Below are 20,512 nucleotides of genomic sequence, written 5' to 3'. Positions count from 1 at the left end.
ATCAGAGGCTCTGCTATATATTATATATATATATATATATATATATACATTATATACATAAACATATATATACATATACGCATATATATACACATATATATATGTGTGTATGTGTATATATATATATATATATATATGTGTGTATATATATTCACTTATAAGCGTATATGTGTGTGTATATATATATATATATATAATATATACACACTATTGTGGCCCTTATGAAAACTTGCATCATGGGGGACGAGGAGGAGGAGCTGAGGCCGGGGTGGGAGTGTGCGGGGGCTGCCTGGGTACATAGAAGCAGCAGCCAGAGTCGGGCCGCTGCTGCCTGTACATTGTAGTTCCGGAGCCACAGCGGGAGCGTGTCCCGCTGGTGGCCCGGATACATAGCAGCAGCGGCGGCTACCAGAGCCGCTGCTGCTGCTCCTCCATTACACAGTGATCACCTAGTGATCACTGTAGCGCCAGAGCCGCAGCGGGAGGGTCTCCCGCTGGCGGGCCGGATACAGAGCAGCAGCGGCGGCTACCAGAGCCGCTGCTGCTGGGGCCAGCTGCCCGATCACTGCTGGCCACAGTGATCGGGTCACAGCAACAGCTGCGGCTACATGAGCCGTGGCTCTTGCTTCAATGACAGTGCGCCGGGAGGGGGTTGCCGACAGTGCCCGATCACTGTGGCCAGCAGTGATCGGGACACGCTGACAAGGCAAACATGCTGGCAGAGGGAACAGAAGGTCCCTCTGATGTAGGCGGCTGCGGGAAGATTAGCTTCCCACAGCCGCCTAGTGGCCATTTCTGACTGGTCGTATCAGATACGACCATGTCAGGGAAAGCCCAGCCTGGTGCGGTCGTATCTGATACGACCGTGCCAGGCAAGTGGTTAACCTAATTTTGCATCATGCAAGGAGATGTAATACAAGACATAATACAAGAGATGTAATACATCTAGGACAGGGGTGGGGAACCTTTTTTCTGCTGAGGGCCATTTTGATTTATAAAATATTATTTGCAGGGCCGGTGATGTCACACGGGGGCGGGGCCACAATCGCCGGTGATTACAGCAATGCCCGGAGCATCCTGAGGATGCTCCGGGGAGCTGTAAGGTCAGCAGCGGTATGACCGTCTGAAGCTTCCTAAGGATGCTCCAGGCAGCACTGCTACATAGATTCTGGCTACAGGGTGCCATTCTAGGCACCATGTTAGCCAGATGAGGCTAGCAAAATAAAGCTCTGAAGGCCTGACAAAAGATTACGGGGGCCTTATACGGCCCCCGGGCCTGAGGTTTCCCATCCCTGATCTAGGAGATGGAATACAAGAAGTAAAGACATTAATAAATATACAGAAAAAGGCTTTAAAAAAAAAAAAAACCTCAATGCTCAATTATTATGCTTTCAATATTTGCAAACAAGATACTGCACTATCACTAGGGACAGCGCTGAGAAGATCACAATTTGAACATTTCTTTGCTTACTCTGCACATACAGTAGGAAAGGCACAAAATCAGTTTAAAAAATATATTTTTATTGTACAAAGAAAAAGTACAGAATAAAAACAATTATAACATATGTAAATTACTGATAGACAAGGGGTGCTCAGGAGGGAGAACCAGATAGGTGGGGCAAATACCCTGTGTAACCTGCCATAATAGGAACCACTCAGTGGGGAATATTTACTAAAGTGCGGGTTTTTAGAAGTGGAGATGTTGCCCACAGTAACCAATCAGATTCTAGCTATTATCTTCTAATCTAGAAGATGCTAGATAACTCTTAAGTAGAATCTGATTGGTTGCTATGGGCAACATCTTGACTTCTAATAACCCGCACTTTAGTAAATATACCCCAGTGTATTTGAATATCTGCTGGGTGTGGCCTGGTAAACCATCAATATATCTAATCAATTTCTCAGGAAATAATGCCATTTAATGCTCTCTGGGCCTGATTCAGCCGTGCACGCAGGGGCCAGATTCAGCAGTGCTCACAGGGGCCTGATTCAGCAGTGCTCGCAGGGGCCTGATTCAGCAGTGCACGCAGGGGCCTGATTCAGCAGTGCACGCAGGGGCCTGATTCAGCAGTGCACGCAGGGGCCTGATTCAGCAGTGCACGCAGGGGCCTGATTCAGCAGTGCACGCAGGGGCCTGATTCAGCAGTGCACGCAGGGGCCTGATTCAGCAGTGCACGAAGGGGCCTGATTCAGCCGTGCACGCAGGGGCCTGATTCAGCCGTGCACGCAGGGGCCTGATTCAGCCGTGCACGCAGGGGCCTGATTCAGCCGTGCACGCAGGGGCCTGATTCAGCAGTGCACGCAGGGGCCTGATTCAGCAGTGCACGCAGGGGCCTGATTCAGCAGTGCACGCAGGGGCCTGATTCAGCCGTGCACGCAGGGGCCTGATTCAGTAGTGCTCGCAGGGGCCTGATTCAGCTGTGCATGCAGGGGCCTGATTCAGCTGTGCACGCAGGGGCCTGATTCAGCTGTGCACGCAGGGGCCTGATTCAGCTGTGCACGCAGGCGCCTGAGCTGTACTGCGCATGTGCAGTAAGGGTCCTGTGGCAGTCTGTTGACGTTTGGGGATGGGAGGGGGTGGCAACGAGTTCCATTTCACGAAACTGTGGTGTTTCGCCATCGTTGGGGGGGGGGGGGGAGGGGAGGGAAGAGGCCAGGATCTCCATCGACTAACATAGATGTCCTAGCCTATTTCACTCATCCTCTATGGCTGGCTTGCGTGACACCATTGTTCACTTAGCCGCCGATGTTCCCGCAGATTATCCGATGCTGCACTGGACAACACAGCTCGGATAAGTAATGCATGCTGGAGGAGTGATGCCTCTTGTTGCATTACCCTAATTGCTGCTTGTGTGCAGCTTTGCATTTCCGTCTGAAGCTGAATCAGGCCCTCTGTTCATGATATAAAATCTTCCTAAGGCAACAATGCACTTCCCATGATGCATGATACCAATACCTGATATTATGTCCTAAAAAGGTGTTAGGTTGATGGCACTTGGCACTTTCAAGTGTGTTTCTTAGAGAGTAACTAAACCAAGGGCTGACATTATTCTATACACTTTGGGGAGTATAATATCAAAATCTTATAACTCAGGTATACATTCAGTTCAATAAGCTCATTTTAAACCTATTAGTGTTAGAGGATCTCCTAAGGTAACGGGGGCCATGGTCATTAAATATTGGGCATCTTAAAGAGGTGATAAAATGATGTGTCTGCAAAAACATGTAAAAGTGAGAGTGGGACAAATCATATTGTTTCACTAAGCTGCTGAAATGAGAATATGTGGCCACCTGGGTCAAACCTGATTCAGACCCACTCACAAGCGGCTGTCCGCTCGCAAGTGGGTCGATGGTCTGCACTGAGCATGCGCACGACGGAGGGAGCTCCGTCGTGCGCATGCGCCAGACACGACGAGCGAAGGACTTTCCTTCGCTCGTTGTGTCCGATCAAAGGGGGCGTGCTGTCAATGTTGATTGACAGCACGCCCCCTTTGGTGGGCGTGCCGGGGGCGTGCCTCCCTGACGGGGGCGTTCCCACGGGAACGCCTCCCGTCAGAAGCCGGCCCACTGACATCACTAGTGATGTCAGTGGGAGTGATTTTGGCTCTGATAGAGCCAAAATCACTCCGGAGCTTGCGGTTGAAAACCTCAACCGCAGGCTCCGGCTCGCAATTTCGATGGTCGCGATGGTCACGACCATCGCGGCCATCAAAATGCACGCTCGTATAGCCTGTGGGTGGTGACCCACAGCTATACGAGCGTCCAGGAGGACGCTCCATGAAAATGGAGCCCGGCCCTCATGCAGAACGTGCGCTCTGCTCAGAGCGTACGGCTCTGAATGAGGGCCATAGTTATCTAATAATGGGGGGAAAGAGAGGTTCCATCAGAATGGGATATAGGAGGAATAATATTGATCATTACCAAGGTGCTTATTAATATTCCACCAGACCATGTAAGTATCCTTGAAAAGAAGATTATTCCGCCACTAACAACCGCCCGCTGTTCCCTTAGAACTAATTACGTTCACCGATACTTAGGCGACTGTCTGGACTTAAACTCGGAGTAGTAGAGGTTTACACAAATACCCTAGGAAGATGTAAATGTGACAGCTAAAGGGCCGGTGATCTAAGCACAGTAAGTCCAGCCAATGGAGCGGCTAGAGAGCCAGAGATGTGGCATGGGGCTGGTGGTGAGGCTAGAGAGCTAGTGGTGTGATGCGGCTTTGGGAGCCGAAGGTGCGGCTGAGTGCTGGTAGTGTGGCTTGAGAGCTGGTGATGCGATGCAGATTTTAGAGCCGGAAGTGCGGCTGAGTGCCGGTGGTGTGGAAGAATGCTGACATGGTGTGGCTTGAGAGCCAGTGATGTTATGCGGCTTTGAGAGCCAGAGGTGCGGCTGAGTGCCGGTGGTGTGGATTGAGAGCCAGTGATATGATGCGGCTTTAAGAGCTAGAGGTGCGGCTGAATGCCGGTGGTGTGGCTTGAGAGCCGGTGATGAGATGCGGATTTGAGAGCCGGAGGTGTGGCTGAGTGCCGGTGGTGTGGCTAGAGAGCCGGTGATATGATGCGGCTTTGAGAGCCGTTGGTGCGGCTTGAGAGCCGAGAAGCAACGTGGAAGCTGGAAAGAGGGAATCCACTTGAAATAGGTTCTGGGACACTCGTAGACCATGCAGCAAGGCTGGGAGATAATAACAGATAACGCTGAGTCTAGCAACAGGAACCGGAAGGGCACGTACGAAGACGCTATAGCCGGCAAAGCCATGAGGACGCTGCTTAGTATAAAAAGGATGAGGAACCAATCAGATTAATGGATGATCAACCTATGTTCCCAGGAACCCGTGACATCATCCAGCACCCAGGTTGCCTAGAAACCGGTGGTGCAGTTTGCACATGGGAGGCGGATGTAGTGGACGCGATGTCTGCTGTTTCGGAGAGAGACAAGTCATGTCGGCGACTTGTAGCAAGTACCAAAAGAGGGCGTGATAGGTACAGAAATGTAGCTAAAGAAGCTCTCTGAATTTTTCATCTAGGTTTGTGTTTTTGTAAATAGTCATTCAGTCTGCATTTCAGGAGATGTACATTTGTATGCATTCAGTTAGTCCAGTAACTGTCATCAGTTCTGTATATATTGTCTACTATAGGTTCATTCACATAAAATCCATACGGGTGGGTGATGTTTGAAACAGATGTATCAACCTAGTGGAATTTCTACTATTCTGGTTATTTATGTTAGAATTGGGACTAAACATCAGGTACTATCTCAACATAGGATAATATATAATAACAACAGTATAAGGATATTTGATTACAATAACATGCTATAAACAACATGTACAGTAGATAGGGTAAATTTTTCTATGAGATATCTGCAATTATAATATCACTTATTGATGGAAGTTGCATTCAATCATACACTTGCAAATAAGATAAAATATCTGTATTTAATTCATTGAAAATTAAAACTAGGAATATAGACAATTCAATAGAACTATCAATAGCATGTCATCTACTTCAATGAGGAAAAAAGAAAAGTACTGTATCGGGCTTTTAAGTAGTGCTGTTATATATTCTGAAAAGGTATTCTCTGGTCTAAAATAATGAATATGCATATTTACATTTTATATGGACTTTTTCAAAAGAACGCTAAGATTGACAGTTTCACTCAATACACCTGTGTGAACAGGTGTAAATCAATTGAACAAGAAGCCCTGGGAGCAGCTATATATGAGTGAAATCACTCTTTGATAAAGCTTCCATGTAGAAACACCTGTTTATACTTTCGATTCAGTAATTCCTGTATAGAGCTGACAATTTTACATACAGTTCACCCAGCAGCCGTATGGTCTGCAATAGTCACTCTGTAGGGGTGTAACTAGAACTTTGTGGGCCCCATAGCAAAATCTTGTAAGGGCCCCCTCCCCCACTGGCACAGAGAGGTAAAAAAATCAAACAAACACATTTGACCCAACATGATAAAAACCCATTGGCCCCCACATGAAAATAAAAACATTTCCAGCACTGCAGACAGATATAATGACATATATATATATATATATATATATATATATATATACACACACACATATATATATATATATATGTACACGCACACACACACACATATATACGTATATATGTATATATATATGTGTATATGTGTGTGTATATATACAGTCAGGTGCATAAATATTGGGACATTGACAGAATTTTCATATTTTGGCCTCTATTCACCACCACAATGGCTTTGAAATGAAACAAACAAGATGTGCTTTAACTGCAGACTTTCAGATTTAATTTGAGGGTAATTACATCCAAATCAGATGAATGGTGTAGGAATTACAGCGGTATCTATATGTGCCTCCCACTTTTTAAGGGGCCAAAAGTAATGGGACTATCAACTAAAAACTAAAAAGCTATTTCATGGACAGGTGTGGGCTATTCCCTCATTATTTCATTATCAATTAAGCAGGTAAAAGGTCTGGAGTTGATTCTAGAGGTGACATTTGCATTTGGAATCAGTTGCTGTCGACTCTCAATATGAGATCCAAAGAGCTGTCACTATCAGTGAAGCAAGCCATCATTAGGCTGAAAAATCAAAACAAACCCATCAGAGAGATAGCAAAAACATTAGGTGTGGCCAAATCAACTGTTTGGAACATTCTTAAAAAGAAAGAACGCATCGGAGAGCTCAGCAACACCAAAAGACCCGGCAGACCACAGAAAACAACTGTGGTGGATGACAGAAGAATTATTTCTCTGGTGAAGAAAAACCCCTTCAGAACAGTTGGCCAAATCAAGAACACTCTCCAGGAGGTAGGTGTATATGTGTCAAAGTCAACAATCAAGAGAAGACTTCACAAGAGTGAATATAGAGGGTTCACCACAAGATTGAAACCATTGGTGAGCCACAAAAACAGGAAGACCAGATTAGAGTTTGCCAAACAACATCTAAAAAAGCCATTACAGTTCTGGAACAACATCCTATGGACAGATGAGACAAAGATCAACTTGTAGCAGAGTGATGGGAGAGAAGAGTATGGAGAAGGAAAGGAACTGCTCATGATCCAAAACATACCACCTCATCAGTGAAGCATGGTGGTGGTAGTGTCATGGCGTGGGCATGTATGGCTGCCAATGGAACTGATTCCCTTGTATTTATTGATGATGTGACTGCTGACAAAAGCAGCAGAATGAATTCTGAAGTGTTTCGGGTAATATTATATGCTCATATTCAGTCAATTGCTTCAGAACTCATTGGACGGAGCTTCACAGTGCAGAAAGGACAATGCCCCGAAGCATACTGCAAAAGCAACCAAAGAGTTTTTTAAGGCTAAAAAGTGGAATGTTATGCAATGGTCAAGTCAATCCCCTGACCTGAATCCGATTGAGCATGCATTTCACTTGATGAAGACAAAACTGAAGGGAAAATGCCCCAAGAACAAGCAGGGACTGAAGACATTTGCAGTAGAGGCCTGGCAGAGCATTACCAGTGATGAAACCCAGTGTCTGGTGAAGTCTATGCGTTCCAGACTTCAGGCTGTAATTGCCTGAAAAGGATTTGCAACAAAGTATTAAAAAGTGAAAGTTAGATTTAGGATTGTTTAGTTTGTCCCATTACTTTTGTCCCCTTAAAAAGTGGGAGGCACATATAGAAACCGTTGTAATTCCTAAACCGTTCATCTGATTTGGATGTAATTACCCTCAAATTAAATCTGAAAGTCTGCAGTTAAAGCACATCTTGTTTGTTTCATTTCAAAGCCATTGTGGTGGTGAATAGAGGCCAAAATATGAAAATTCTGTCAATGTCCCAATATTTATGCACCTGACTGTATATATTATATATATATATATATATATATATATATATATATATATATATATGTGTGTGTGTGTGTGTGTGTGTATATATATATATATATATACTGTATATAAAGATTCAAACAAAGAGCCAGCACATCCACTTTAAATGCACATAAAGGTTTTTATAGAGTCAGCCAGGCTTTTGATACTTAAGTCAGCCAGGGTGGTCAAGTAAACTGCTAATCCGTCATCCTTGGTGGAAACACACAGTCTGTTGCCTGACAGCTGTTTCGGTGTGACTTTCGGTGTGGTCATTCTACTGTACAGTGAGCTCACACTGTATTAATCATCCGAAGAAATGACAATAGGACTGCAGCAATAATCATTCACAGATCCTTACCGTGGGAGTACTTGATCAATGCTGGACTTTTACTGGTAGTAAACATTATATTAAGGTTGGTTGACTTCTAATTAACGTGCAGTTTAGGGCATAAGCAGCTAAATACGTTGGACTCTATGGCTAGCACAACAGATTTTTAATTGCATGCAATGTCACTTTTCTATTTGTGCTTGCTTATATGCTTCCATGTATATATATATGCTTTTATATGCAATTACTATATATGCATTAGTTCCGCATTCATTCATTGGTTTATATTGTCTTTTACGAATTAAATGTTTTAGCTTACATAATATATGTGTCTTGACTGTCTTATCTGCCATGCCAATACCTTCAAGTATTGATGAGCGCAGTGCCTTCATTTGATAATTATTGGTATTTCTTCTTTCTTTATTGAAAGCTTTAGAGTTATTTCACACACGACGAACTTTTCTTTCCGTTGTTTAATTTAAGTGGAAGTTTCAAATACATTAGGGCTTTCACACTGCACGAACATGGCACGGTTGCCGTGTTACAGACGTGATAACCAATGACTAGTGACTAGGACCACTCCCAGGGCTATTCAGCATCACGTTGAATTGAGGGCTTGATTCAGGTTGGATCCCAATGCTGCTTTCGCACACAGCCAGCCGATGTCTGCATTCTGCGTAAGCGTATAAGACGCAGTGCGTGAACCAGCAGACTCATCACTAAGTCATTGACAGGAAGTGCCGTTTGTGGGTGGTGACGGGGGATGGTCATGCGAACTCAGACGTGTCAGTGCGTCCGAACGCCGTTGCAGGTTCGTGCATAAATTATTCACAGTGAACCCATACGCAGCCTGAGTACGCACATCGTGCAGGAAGCTTAGCAACGTCTGCGGCAGGGTCATGCCAACCACAAGTGTGCGTGCAGCTCCGATGTTACTCGATGTTACAGATGATTTTGCATACTTGCACATTAGTACGGATGTGAGAAGAGGGTAAGGGGACAGCATTATGTAGTACTGGGCGTCTACACCTTGTGCTGCGACAGCAGTGCGAATGCATTCATTAGCATATTTTCGCAGCTAGCGGGTGTGTGCGAATGCTGAATCAGGCCCTGAATCGCGGCCAATGAACCAGTCAGAGTAAACTCAGAGAGATGGTAAGGAAAATCTTTATTTTAAGGTTAAAATGTCGGGACACCATGCAGAACCCCTTGGACACCCCCCGAATGTCTAATTAGGCAATTGGAAGTTTCCAATTAGCTTAATAAGTCCAGTAAATGCATATCATTTTTGAGGGTTTGAAAAAAATGGCGACAAATTATCCAAACTTTTGTTGCATTATGCACCCCAAATTTAATTAGAGCATTTTTTTTAATTGCCTATTATATTGTTTACATTTCTTTAACGTTACCTCAAACTAGCCCAAAAGCATCTTTTTTTCCTACTATTTTTTCTTAAAAAGTAGCTTTTTATAATTTTGCAGAAATCAACCATTTAACACCATTTAAATATCTTCAGTACTTTTCTTATGCCCACTAACAGCCTTCTGTATAATTCTGCAAACACAATTGTCATTTTTTTGGGGGTCCAGGAAGGTCACTCCACTTTTTCATGCACTTCTCTCACATCGCATTTGGCTGACAATTCACAAACCACCTCTGCGAGTACCGTGAATAGGTATTTTTAATTGGATTGGAGAATTCTCGGGTGCGTGCTCACAAACTCACAATTCGCACCTAATTGGATTGACCCCCTACGTGAAAAACATTATTTTTACATTTTGTTAATTGTGAGGATGATTGTGTTCAAATTTCATCTTGTCACCATGCAGCAAAACATCAGAGGAAGAGATTACCCCATGATCAATCACCATGCTACCTCTCCATGAGTAACTCGTAACTAATATAGTTTTATGATTTGCAGTAAGATAGATTTAAAGTTCCCTTATATATGTTAGACACATAACAGATCTAAGTCTTTGTGTATATGAAAAAGAAAACAAAAACCTAAAGAATGCACTAATAGAGCAAAAATTGGCAGATTAAATATCCATTATTGTGTTCTGTGTTCCAATGCAGGGTTATGTCTCACCTCAGATTTTCTTCAATGTTCCGATTATTTACTTCTTTCATGAACTCTCGAATGAAATTTTCATCAACATCTTTAGAAAGCTTCTCAGCCCAGGACGGTGTCTTAGGGATACCAAAGTGACCAATGAGTAATCCAATGGCCAGTATCAAAGCCCCACCGACTACACCACCTACTATCTTCCATACGTTCATCGTTCTCCGAAGATCCAAGACAATCACCAAAAATGCTTCTTGTCCTGAGCATTTTATTAAAGCTCTATCTCAATGTGACCTTGGATCTTGAGCAGTCTCCATATAAGTGCAGTCTAGTACTAATTAGAAGTCAGGTTACATATTATCAAGATACAGTACACAACATTTTTCTTAATAATCCAAATTCGTCCTTTGCCCCTTTGCAAAGCTGGTAGAATAAAATATCCTTATCATAGCATTTATTGTAGGGCAATCTATTTTTTTTATTACCTATGGCTTCTTTGAACCTGACAAAATGTGAGGCCACACAGTGCAGCACTTGTGTTATCGGATGCATATTGTTTGGTGTCCTCGTGTAACTGATTGTGATAATAGTGTTATATAACAACTAGATTTGCTATGCATGTCCAAGTTTATCTACCTTTTGATCCATGAGATTATGTTTTAACCAGGTTCTGAACAGGTCTTAAATGGTAATGTATTCCCAAAATTGAAGACACAGCTCTTTAAAAGTAACTTGCAGGGATAATGGGCGTAATTGTTGACAAAAAAAAACAATATAATGTACAGATTGGTAGAGAAATATGTTACATATTTTTCATTTCTGTCTTTCTGTATTTATTAGTATATAAAATGTTTAAAGCCTTGAAACTGAAAGATATGAAACAAGATGGGATAATACATTGTTGGGTGTTAACCCAACATTCCACTGTAACCTATTTTAAAAGTGCCATGTGTTTAAGTAAACAACATGTACTTAAATAGAGCACAGAATCACAATTCAATGTTAATATCAAACAAATAGACTAAAAAGATCTCTATTGTTTCTTAGTTAATAAGTATGCATCTGAGCTCTAATGCATCTGTAAACCAAGCTCAAAGAGGCCCAGTTGACAACAATGTATCTGATGGCTGAGAAGAAGCTACTATGTAACAGTAGGTTGAGAACTGAGTGGCCCAGTAGAACTAAGTGGCTGACAGTGTTCCACAGTGCACTGTTGGTGGGCGCTCCCAATATGAAATAATGTAGCAGTACGGAGTAAGAGAACTCTCAGTACTCCGCTGTACTCACTCCCCTCTTGTCAGTCCCGCTGCTCCAGCGGCTTTTAGATGCTGGTAACTCCGGCTCCAGCAGTGTAAAGTGATGATAACACACAACAACACCGTCCCTCCAAATGGTAGTCTGTGTCCAGATGGAAGCTTCGTCTGCAGTCCTCCGAGTGTCTCACCCACAGGAGGCTGCGCGGGTCACATTGGGCGTCAGCTGTTTGATGTGAGCTGGAGAAATAAATGGATGTAATCCCAGAGAGTGAGTCTACGGCAGCAGTTGGGCTCAGCTCTCAAATGGTAGTCCGTGTCCTCAAATGGTTTCTCTGCACACCGGCGGCTTTTTCCGCCTCTTGAAAAAGCCGCCGGTGTGCGGATAAACCATTTGAGGACACAGACAACCATTTGGAGGGACGGCATTGTTGTGTGTTATCATCACTTTACACTGCTGGAGCCGGAGTTACCACCATGGTGGCGGCCATTTTTGGAGGGACATTTTCAGCAGATTTCATGCGGATGGCAAGTCCGCATGGAATCTGCAACCCTAAAGCCACCGTGCCCCACAAGCCTCCGCGCCCCCAAGCCACCATGGGATCTGCGGGGGCTGTAGTTATGCTACTGTAGGGGGGTGATTCAGTAGTGGACAGAATTGAAAAGCTGCATGCAACATGAGGTGTCTGCTACCCCCTGCTGCATTTGCGATCCCAGCACTGCGACCAAGGTCGCAGGCTGGGATAACCATAACGACCATTGGCTTCCTCAGGTTAGCTGCCTTGCCACTCTTGGAAAACGGGGCGGATATGCCCATTTCTGGGAATCCCGGCTGTCCCCGCCAGTGGCGTATCTAAGGGGGGTTGGGTGGGTCATGTGCCCCGGGCCCCATTGGAGCAGCGGTGTGCGCCGCCTACCACTGTCCAGGTCAGTGGTTGGTGTGTAGTGCGGACCGCACTACACAGTAAAACACACACACCGTTACCAGCACCGGGCTGGAGCTCACTCATGAGCTCAGCCTTCTGGCCCACAGTGGATGAAGGGAGAGATGTCATGACATCTCCCCCATAGTGCTGAGCAAGACCAGAGGAGCAGATGGTGGCAAGCTCAGGAGTGGGGATCAGGGTAAGTATAATGTGTGTCCCTGTCTGTGTTTTAGGTGTATGAGCACTGTATAAAGGGCACTACTGGGGGCACTGTATAATGTGCACTACTGGGGGCATTGTACAAAGGGCACTACTGGGGGCACTGTATAGAGGGCACTACTGGGGGAACTACTAGGGGAACTACTCTGAGCACTGGATAAGGGGCATTCTATGAGAGGCACTACTAGTAGGGGCATTGCATGAGGGGCACTACTACTTGGGGCATTAAGGTGCATATAGAATGGAAAGGAATGTTCCCACAGTGACAAGAAATGTTGATGTGTCATGTTGACACTCCCCATTTTTCAGTGGCCACAACCCTTGCGGCATGTGGCTACACCCACTTTCAGAGCTGGCGCCTTTGCCGCACGCACATAGTGGGGGACCATTTTCTTTTCCTTCTTGCCCTAGGCTCCAAATACCCTTGTTACGCCACTGGTCACTGCCCCTGCACTGCCCCTTAAATGCCTCTGCCTGACAACCAAGCTGAGACATAGAAGGGGCTGCGTGCAATCACGCAGGACCCATGCTGCATATTCGCAGAACATGTCATGTGCACACGCAGATTCCTGATAATCGGGAATCTGCATTCAGCATTGCGCTTGCGTAGACAATTGAAGAAGCACCTGGGTGGAAGGCAATTAAAAATCGATGGTGAAGCAAGCCATCATCTTCTGGCTTCAGGAGCTTGACATGGTTTTTGTCACACTCTTGCTAAGAAGATTCTCTGCCACAAGATTAGAAGATGTGGACCCAAGTTGAGGAGGGAACAGGTGGTGAGGGGCCTGGATTAATGTCTTCCTCATCCACCAGTACTGGATGTTGGCAAGACCTGACCAAAGGCGCTGAGTCTAACCCACTGAGAGGTGTTCACCACTGACCCCTCCAAGCGGGATTTGGGCTTAAGCTGCACCCAGTAGGCAGGTCACGGCCCTTTGATCAGGTATCCGGCACAAGTGGTAAAAAATAGAAGAACACTACCACAGGGCAAGCACAGGAGAAAGATATTGGAGGATTGTACTGAAGTGATGTACAGAGAACACACTTAGTAGTTTCAGTCGCAATGCTGGCACAGGAGATGGTATAATGAGCGGGTACTTGGATGATGTACTAAGTACACACACTGTGGCCTCAGACACAGCACAGGAGAATGGTATCATGAGATGGTACTTGAATGATGAACTCGGGGGCATTTAGACCTGCTCGTGAGCGGCAGTACGCTCGCAAGCGGGTCGATGTTCACCACTGCGCATGCGCACGACGGAGTGAGCTCCATCGTGCGCATGCGCGAGACCCGGAGAGCGACGGGCTCTCCATCGCTCTGGGTCTCGCACCAAAGGGGGCGTGCTGTCGATGTTGATTGACAGCACGCCCCCTTTGGTGGGCGTGCCGGGGGCATGGCGGCCAGACGGAGGCGTTCCCATGGGAATACCTACCGTCTGAAGCCGGCCCCACTGACATCACTAGTGATGCCAGTGGGAGTGATTTTGGCTCTGATAGAGCCAAAATCACTCCAGGGCATGTGGCAGGGAGACCCTACCGCAGGGTCTCCGTCGCAAGTCCGATGACCATCGCGACCATCTTTTTGGCCGCTCGCATATGCTGTGGGTGGTCACCCACAGCTATGTGAGCGGCCAGGAGGCCACTCCATTTTCATGGAGGAGGGCCCTGATTCAGAGCGAGCGCTCTGGTCAGAGCGTCCGGCTCTGAATCAGGCCTTCAGTACACAAGCTGAGGATTCAGCCGCAGAGCTAACACAGAAGATGACTCTTAATAGATTGTACTCAGAAGACGTTCTGAGTACACAGATCGTGGAAAACACTAGGAACAAGTCACTAGAAGGAACAGAGGGCCTGATTCAGAGCTGGACACTCTGAATCAGGGCGTTTTTTTTTTTGGTGCGGCCTCTGGGCCGCTCGCATAGCTGTGGGTGACCATCCACAGCTATTGCGAGCGGCCAGGTGATGTCCATCGAGGCTTGCGATGAGACTCTTGCAGTAGGGTCTCGTTCCCACAAGCCCCAGTGAGCTTCTGGCTCTTAATAGAGCCAGAAGCTCACCACTGACATCACTCGTGATGTCAGTGGGCCCGTCCCCAAATGGCAGGCGTTCTGTCGGGAATACCTCTGTTTGGCCAGCCACCCCCCCTGCCTGCCTCCAAAATGGTGCGAGCTGTCGATCAAAATCGACAGCCGCCCCCTTTTGGTGCGAGACCCAGAGCGTCGAAGCGCCCGTCACTAGCCAGGTCTTGCGCATGCGCACGTCGGAGCCGGCTCCGGCGTGCGCATGTGTAGTGGCCAAACATCGACCTTCTCGCGAGCGCGTGGCGCTTGCGAGCAGGTCTGAATCAGGCCCAGAGCTTGGAACCTGGAACGCTGCAACAGCAAGTTAACACTGGAAGTAATGATGTTGTACAGGCAACTTCCTGTTTTCCAGAGCCCTGTTATATACCCTACGGTAGCAGTCCATTGGAGGACACTGTCAGTTGACCGCAACCAACGCTACCATTGGGTAAAGGGGTAGTCAGGTGAAAACAAACGGTCATGGCTGCATCCATGATGGTAACCGCAGAAACCAATTCACGGAGCGAGCATATAAATGTCCTAGCAGACCCCAAGTATAATCATCAGCCGTCGCTCGCTGCCGCTCTAGAGATCAGGGGAAGCCGACACTGAGGTGAGTAACGGACGATCCTAGGCCGCAACCTGATAGTACCCCCCTCTTTCATGGTGGACTCTGGACACCCACAAGGCTCATCAGGAAACTTCTTATGAAATGCTCGAACCAGTTGTGGAGCATGGACATCAGACGCCTTGATCCATGCTCATTCTTCAGGTCCATACCCCTTCTAGTCAATGAGATACTGAAGATGATTCAATCGGTGTCGAGAGTCAAGGATCTTTTCAACTTCAAATTCAACTCCCAATTGAGTCTGTACTAGAGGAGTCTTGGGTGGAGAATGCTGAAATTGATTACGGCTTAATGGTCGTAGAAGGGAAACATGAAATGTGTTGGAAATTGATTGATTGATGATTTCAAGAATACAATATGGTCCAATGAAGCATGGAGCAAATTTCATGCTTGCAACCTTTAACTGAATGTTCTTAGTTGACAGCCACACCCTATCTCCAATCTTGAGAAGAGGAATGGCCGGACATTTTCAATCTGCAAACTTTTTGTAATTACTAGAAGATTTTTTAAAGAGAAATTAATGTTTTTCCAAGTATCAGACAATGATTTCACAAGATTAGTGATAGCAGGCACTTCCATGGGAATTAAATCTTGGAAATCTGGAACACACAGATGTCTTCCATAAACTGCGAAAAATGGAGTAGCCTTTGAAGAAGAGTGATACCTAAAATTGTGGGCAAACTCTGCTCACGGCAATAAATCGAGCCAGTCAACTTGAGAAGATGAGGAAACAAAAAGTCTCAGAAATGTCTCCAATTCCTGATTCACCCTCTCAGTTTGGACATTTGTCTGTGGGTGATAGGCAGAGGAAAACTTCAGTTTAATTCCACATGAGGCACATAAAGCCCTTCAGAAGTTGACAACTAATTGCACACCTAGGTCAGACACTATCTCCTTGGGTAGTCCATGAAGATGGAAGATGTCACAAATAAACATTTTGGCCAACTGTGGAGCAGAAGGAAGTCCCACCAAAGGAATAAAATGCACCATTTTCGAAAATCGGTCCACTACCACCCAGATGATATTATGGACCTCATTCAGAGTCGGTCGAAGCGGCCGCACGGTCGTACGGGAAAAGGGGCCAGATATGCGAATGATTCCCTCGCAAGTTGCGTCCCTAAGTTCGGATCGGAAGCTGGCCGACCAAGAGGAGGAAGCGGTCGGAAGACAAAAGAATACGCCCCCTTCTCGTACGCATTACACGTCATCTCCGGGCATATAAGGATTAATCGAGACCATCGGGAACCATCGGAACTGGTCGTAGAGCTTAAGGTTGACCATACCCTCTCTTAAGCTCTACGATCATGTCAATGTAAAAACCTCCCATGTCACATGTGCCATGACGCTACTTTGTTAATTATGCACTCCCATAAACCGTATGCACTCCCATAAAACGCCGTTCGCATAATGAGGCACGCCTGCGTTCGGATCTCCACTCCCCCGTTTTCAAGCACCTTCCCCTGTTACCACCCACAAACACCTCAATCTGTCACTCAAACTACCGACCTGGCTGTATTCAAGGAGAGAGAAATTTCTGATCGTAGCCGCTAGTTTGCGCACGCGCATTGTGAACTTTACGCATGCGCAGTATAGTGAACATCGGTGGCGTACAACCGTGCGGCCGCTTTGACCGACTCTGAATGAGGTCCCATGTCCTTTTGATGGTGGTAACTCTCAGATAAAATCCATCGACAGGTAAGTCCAAGGAACATCAGGAATAGGCAAAGGACCAACCACTTTATTGTGAATGGATTTATGCTGGCTACACTTGGAACAGGAGACAATAAAATCCCGGACATCTTCTTTCATAGTGGGCCACCAGTAGGAGAGCTACAAAAACTTAAACATCTTGAAAATGGCAGAGTGACCAGCAAACAAGGAGGCATGAGCCCAAGCTAATATTATATTATTCTTACGTAACTGAGGTGCGACAAAGATCTTCCCAGGAGGAGGAGGAGGAGGAGGAAGCAACTGGGTGTGAGCAAAGACAAGAGGATCTAAAATAGGATGAGCTTGAGATTGCTCTCCTTCCTGTGGAGGCAAAAAGGACCGGGAGTGTGCATCAACCTTTTTATTTTGTATGCCAGGCCGAAATTGTACTCAAATCTGGAAAAGAAAAGTGCAGCGAATCTGTCTGGCATTCAAACGATGAGCTGTCGTGAGATAAAGAAGATTCTTGTGATCCGTGATGATTGTAATAGGAAATTTAGCGCCTTCCAAAAGATGTCTCCACTCCTCTAGTGCCAATCTCATAGCCAGCAATTCTTGATCCCCTATGGCACAGGTTCTCAAACTCGGTCCTCAGGATCCCAAATGGTACATGTTTTCCAGGTCTCCTCACAGAATCGCAAGTGAAATAATGAACTCCATCTGTGGAACTTTTAAAATGTGTTAGTGAGTAATGAGTACACCTGTGCACCTGCTGGGTGACCTGGGAAACGTGACCTGTGTGGGGTCCTGAGGACCGAGTTTGAGAACCACTGCCCTATGGCATAATCTTTTTCAGCTGGAGAGAATTTGTGAGAAAAGAAACCACAAGGATTATTCTCTCCATTTTCAGCCACTTGAGACAGTACAGCTCCCATTCCTACCGAAGAGGTATTGACTTCTAACGTGAAGAGTTTTTCTAGTTGTGGTTGACAAAGAATTGGAGCAGTAGATAAAGCTGTTTTGAGGGCTTGGAAATCCACCACTGCTGCAGGAGGCCAATGGGATGGGTTAGCACCCTTCTTGGTGCGAACTATGATGGGAGCAACAATCTTAGAAAAGGTTAAAATTAACCTCCTATAATAATTTGAGAAGCCATAAAATGTTGAATGGCTTTCAAGGAGTGCGGTTGTGGCCAATCTTGGATGGCTCTTAGCTTGTCTGAATCCATTTGAAGAGAATTCCCTATATAATGTGCCCCAAAAATGGCACGGAGGACTGTTCAAAAAGGCATTTAGAAATTTTCCTGTAGATATGATGACTTTTAAAATAAAAAAGGACCTCCCTAACATGAAGGAGATGAGATTGCAGGTTCTCTGAAAAATTAAAATGTTGTCAAGATAGACTACAAACGAATTTGTAAAGGACATCTTGGAAGATTTAGTTACCATAACTTTGAAAGACTGCTAGCGCATTACACAATCCGAAAGGCATCACCAAGTATTCATAATGGCCATCTCACATATTAAAAGCAGTTTTCCACTCGTGCCCTGTCTTAATACAAATTAAATTGTAACCTTCCCGAAGATCCAATTTAGTGAAAATGGATGCTCCACGAACCTTGTCAAAAAGCTCTGACATAAGTAGCAAAGGATACTTATTCTTTTCAATGATTTGATTCAGCCCACGGTAGTCCATGCAGGGTCTGAGACCTCCATCTTTTTTCTCGACAAAGATAAATCCAGCCCCAGCAGGAGAGAAAGATGGTCTTATAAAACCCTTTGCTAGGTTTTCTTTTATGTAGTTGGACATGGCCGCTTTTTCTGGAACCGAAAGAAGATAGATACAGCCACGAGGTGACATCTTTCCAGGGATAAGATTGATGCCACAGTCCCAAGGGTGATGGGGAGGCAATTTGTCCACAGCTTGTTCACAAAAAACGTTAGCAAAATCTTGATATGGTTTGGGCAGACGAGAATCTGGTTTAGAACTTAGTCAGACGGTAGAGACTTGAACTCGGTAGAGACTTTTTGGGTTCATACTGGAACAACATGAGGAAGACACTGGTGAAACCAATTGTATCCCCAGGCCAGAACATGCATAGTGGACCAGTCCTATGGGGTTGTGGGTTTTCAGCCAAGGCAGACCTAAAACTAGAGCATGGGGAGTCTTAGGTAAGACCAGGAATTCTAACTCCTCTTGATGTAGGCAACCTACTCGAAGTGAAACAGGTAGAGTAACTGATGATATAAAGTCTCCGAGGTTAACATTGCCATCCACTCCAGAAAGAGCCAACTTGTTTGGAAGAGGAAGAACTGGTATTCCTAGTTCATGTGTCAGAGTTTCAGAAATAAAATTTCCAGCAGCTTCTGAGTCCACCAAGGCTTTCATATTTTTTGTCTGAAACTTGAAACAAATAGACACTGGTATAGGACCATCCATCAAATGGGAAGACTTGGTTAACACCTCGAACTGGACGCTCCAAGAGCCAGTTAGAGTCTCCCATTTCCTGAGAGGAGAGGACAAAGTTTAAGAATATGATCAGGGGCTGCACAGTAGAGGCAAAGCTTGTTCTGGAATCGATGAAGTTAACTGAGACCTGTGGATCTGCATAGGTTCTTCTTTAGGTGGTGCAGGAGAAGAACATATAGCTGACAGAAATCGATCCTTGAAATGATATTCACACCCTTTACTAACCTGCTCTTCTCTGTGGCGCAAGTCTACCTTGATACATAATGATATCACTTCTGATAGTCAGAAACATCTCGAGAGGCCAATTCATCCTTCATTCTTTCAGATAATCTATGACGAAATGCTGCCTTAAGCGCCTCATTATTCCACTTTAATTCAGAAGCAATTGTCTGGAATTGAACCACATACTGCACCATTGTATGTGTCCCTTGTCAAACTCAAAGGAGATCAGAGGAAGCTGAGGCAGTCTGGCCTGGCTCATCAAAAATTCTATTGAAAGAGCAAATAACATTTTTATAATTAGAGATGAGAAGATCAGCTCGGTCTCATAATGGAGAGACCCAGTGCAAAGCAATCCCATATAGCAGAGAAATAATGTATGCCCCTTTTGACCTCAGAGTGGGAAAGTACTTGGGTAGACACTAGAACTGTATCTCACACTGATTAATGAAGCCCCGACATCGTCTGGGGTTTCCATCAAAATGCTCAGGAGAGGCCAACTGCAGACAAGATTTTGGAGTTACTGCTACAGGAGGGTTTACAGGAGCAGATCCAGAAGAGTTTGGAAGTATATTGGCCAATGTCAATTGAATGGTGAGTAATTGACCGGAGAGTTCCTGGAAATATTGAGCCACCTGGTGTTGTGCTGCCTCCTGCTTCTCGATGCGAGAGGCGAGATCTTGCAACACCCCTGCACCCTGCAATCCAACGGCTTCCATAGGGCCTGTCATGCTGTCGGCACAGATGATTCTCCACCACGAGATAGAAGACGTGGACCCAGGTTGAGGATGGTACTGGAGGCGAGGGGCCTGGATTAGTGTCTTCCTCATCCACCAGTACTGGATGTTGGCAAGA

At 45.5% G+C, this 20,512-nt stretch overlaps 1 protein-coding gene across 2 annotated transcripts in view; it reads right to left on the bottom strand.

Moving 5' to 3' along the window:
* The window catches only part of NAALADL1 (N-acetylated alpha-linked acidic dipeptidase like 1), a 132,352-nt gene that overhangs the window by 85,618 nt on the left and 26,222 nt on the right, over positions 1-20,512 (bottom strand). Inside the window, exon 1 of one of the 2 annotated variants that reach the window (XM_088480010.1) lies at positions 10,256-10,526. The exons of the other annotated variant lie outside the window; for it this stretch is intronic. Coding sequence (XP_088336136.1) covers positions 10,256-10,446 — 191 coding nt within the window. The 5' untranslated portion in view covers positions 10,447-10,526. Of the gene's footprint in view, positions 1-10,255; positions 10,527-20,512 lie in introns of those variants that run through there. 2 annotated transcript variants of the gene reach the window in all.

This window comes from Taudactylus pleione, unplaced genomic scaffold (assembly GCF_031769625.1).
Source record: "Taudactylus pleione unplaced genomic scaffold, aTauple2 ptg000250l, whole genome shotgun sequence".
Classification (NCBI taxonomy): domain Eukaryota; kingdom Metazoa; phylum Chordata; class Amphibia; order Anura; family Myobatrachidae; genus Taudactylus; species Taudactylus pleione.
The sequence above is the reverse complement of the archived record's forward strand: the minus strand, read 5'-3'. Positions and strand labels throughout refer to the sequence as shown.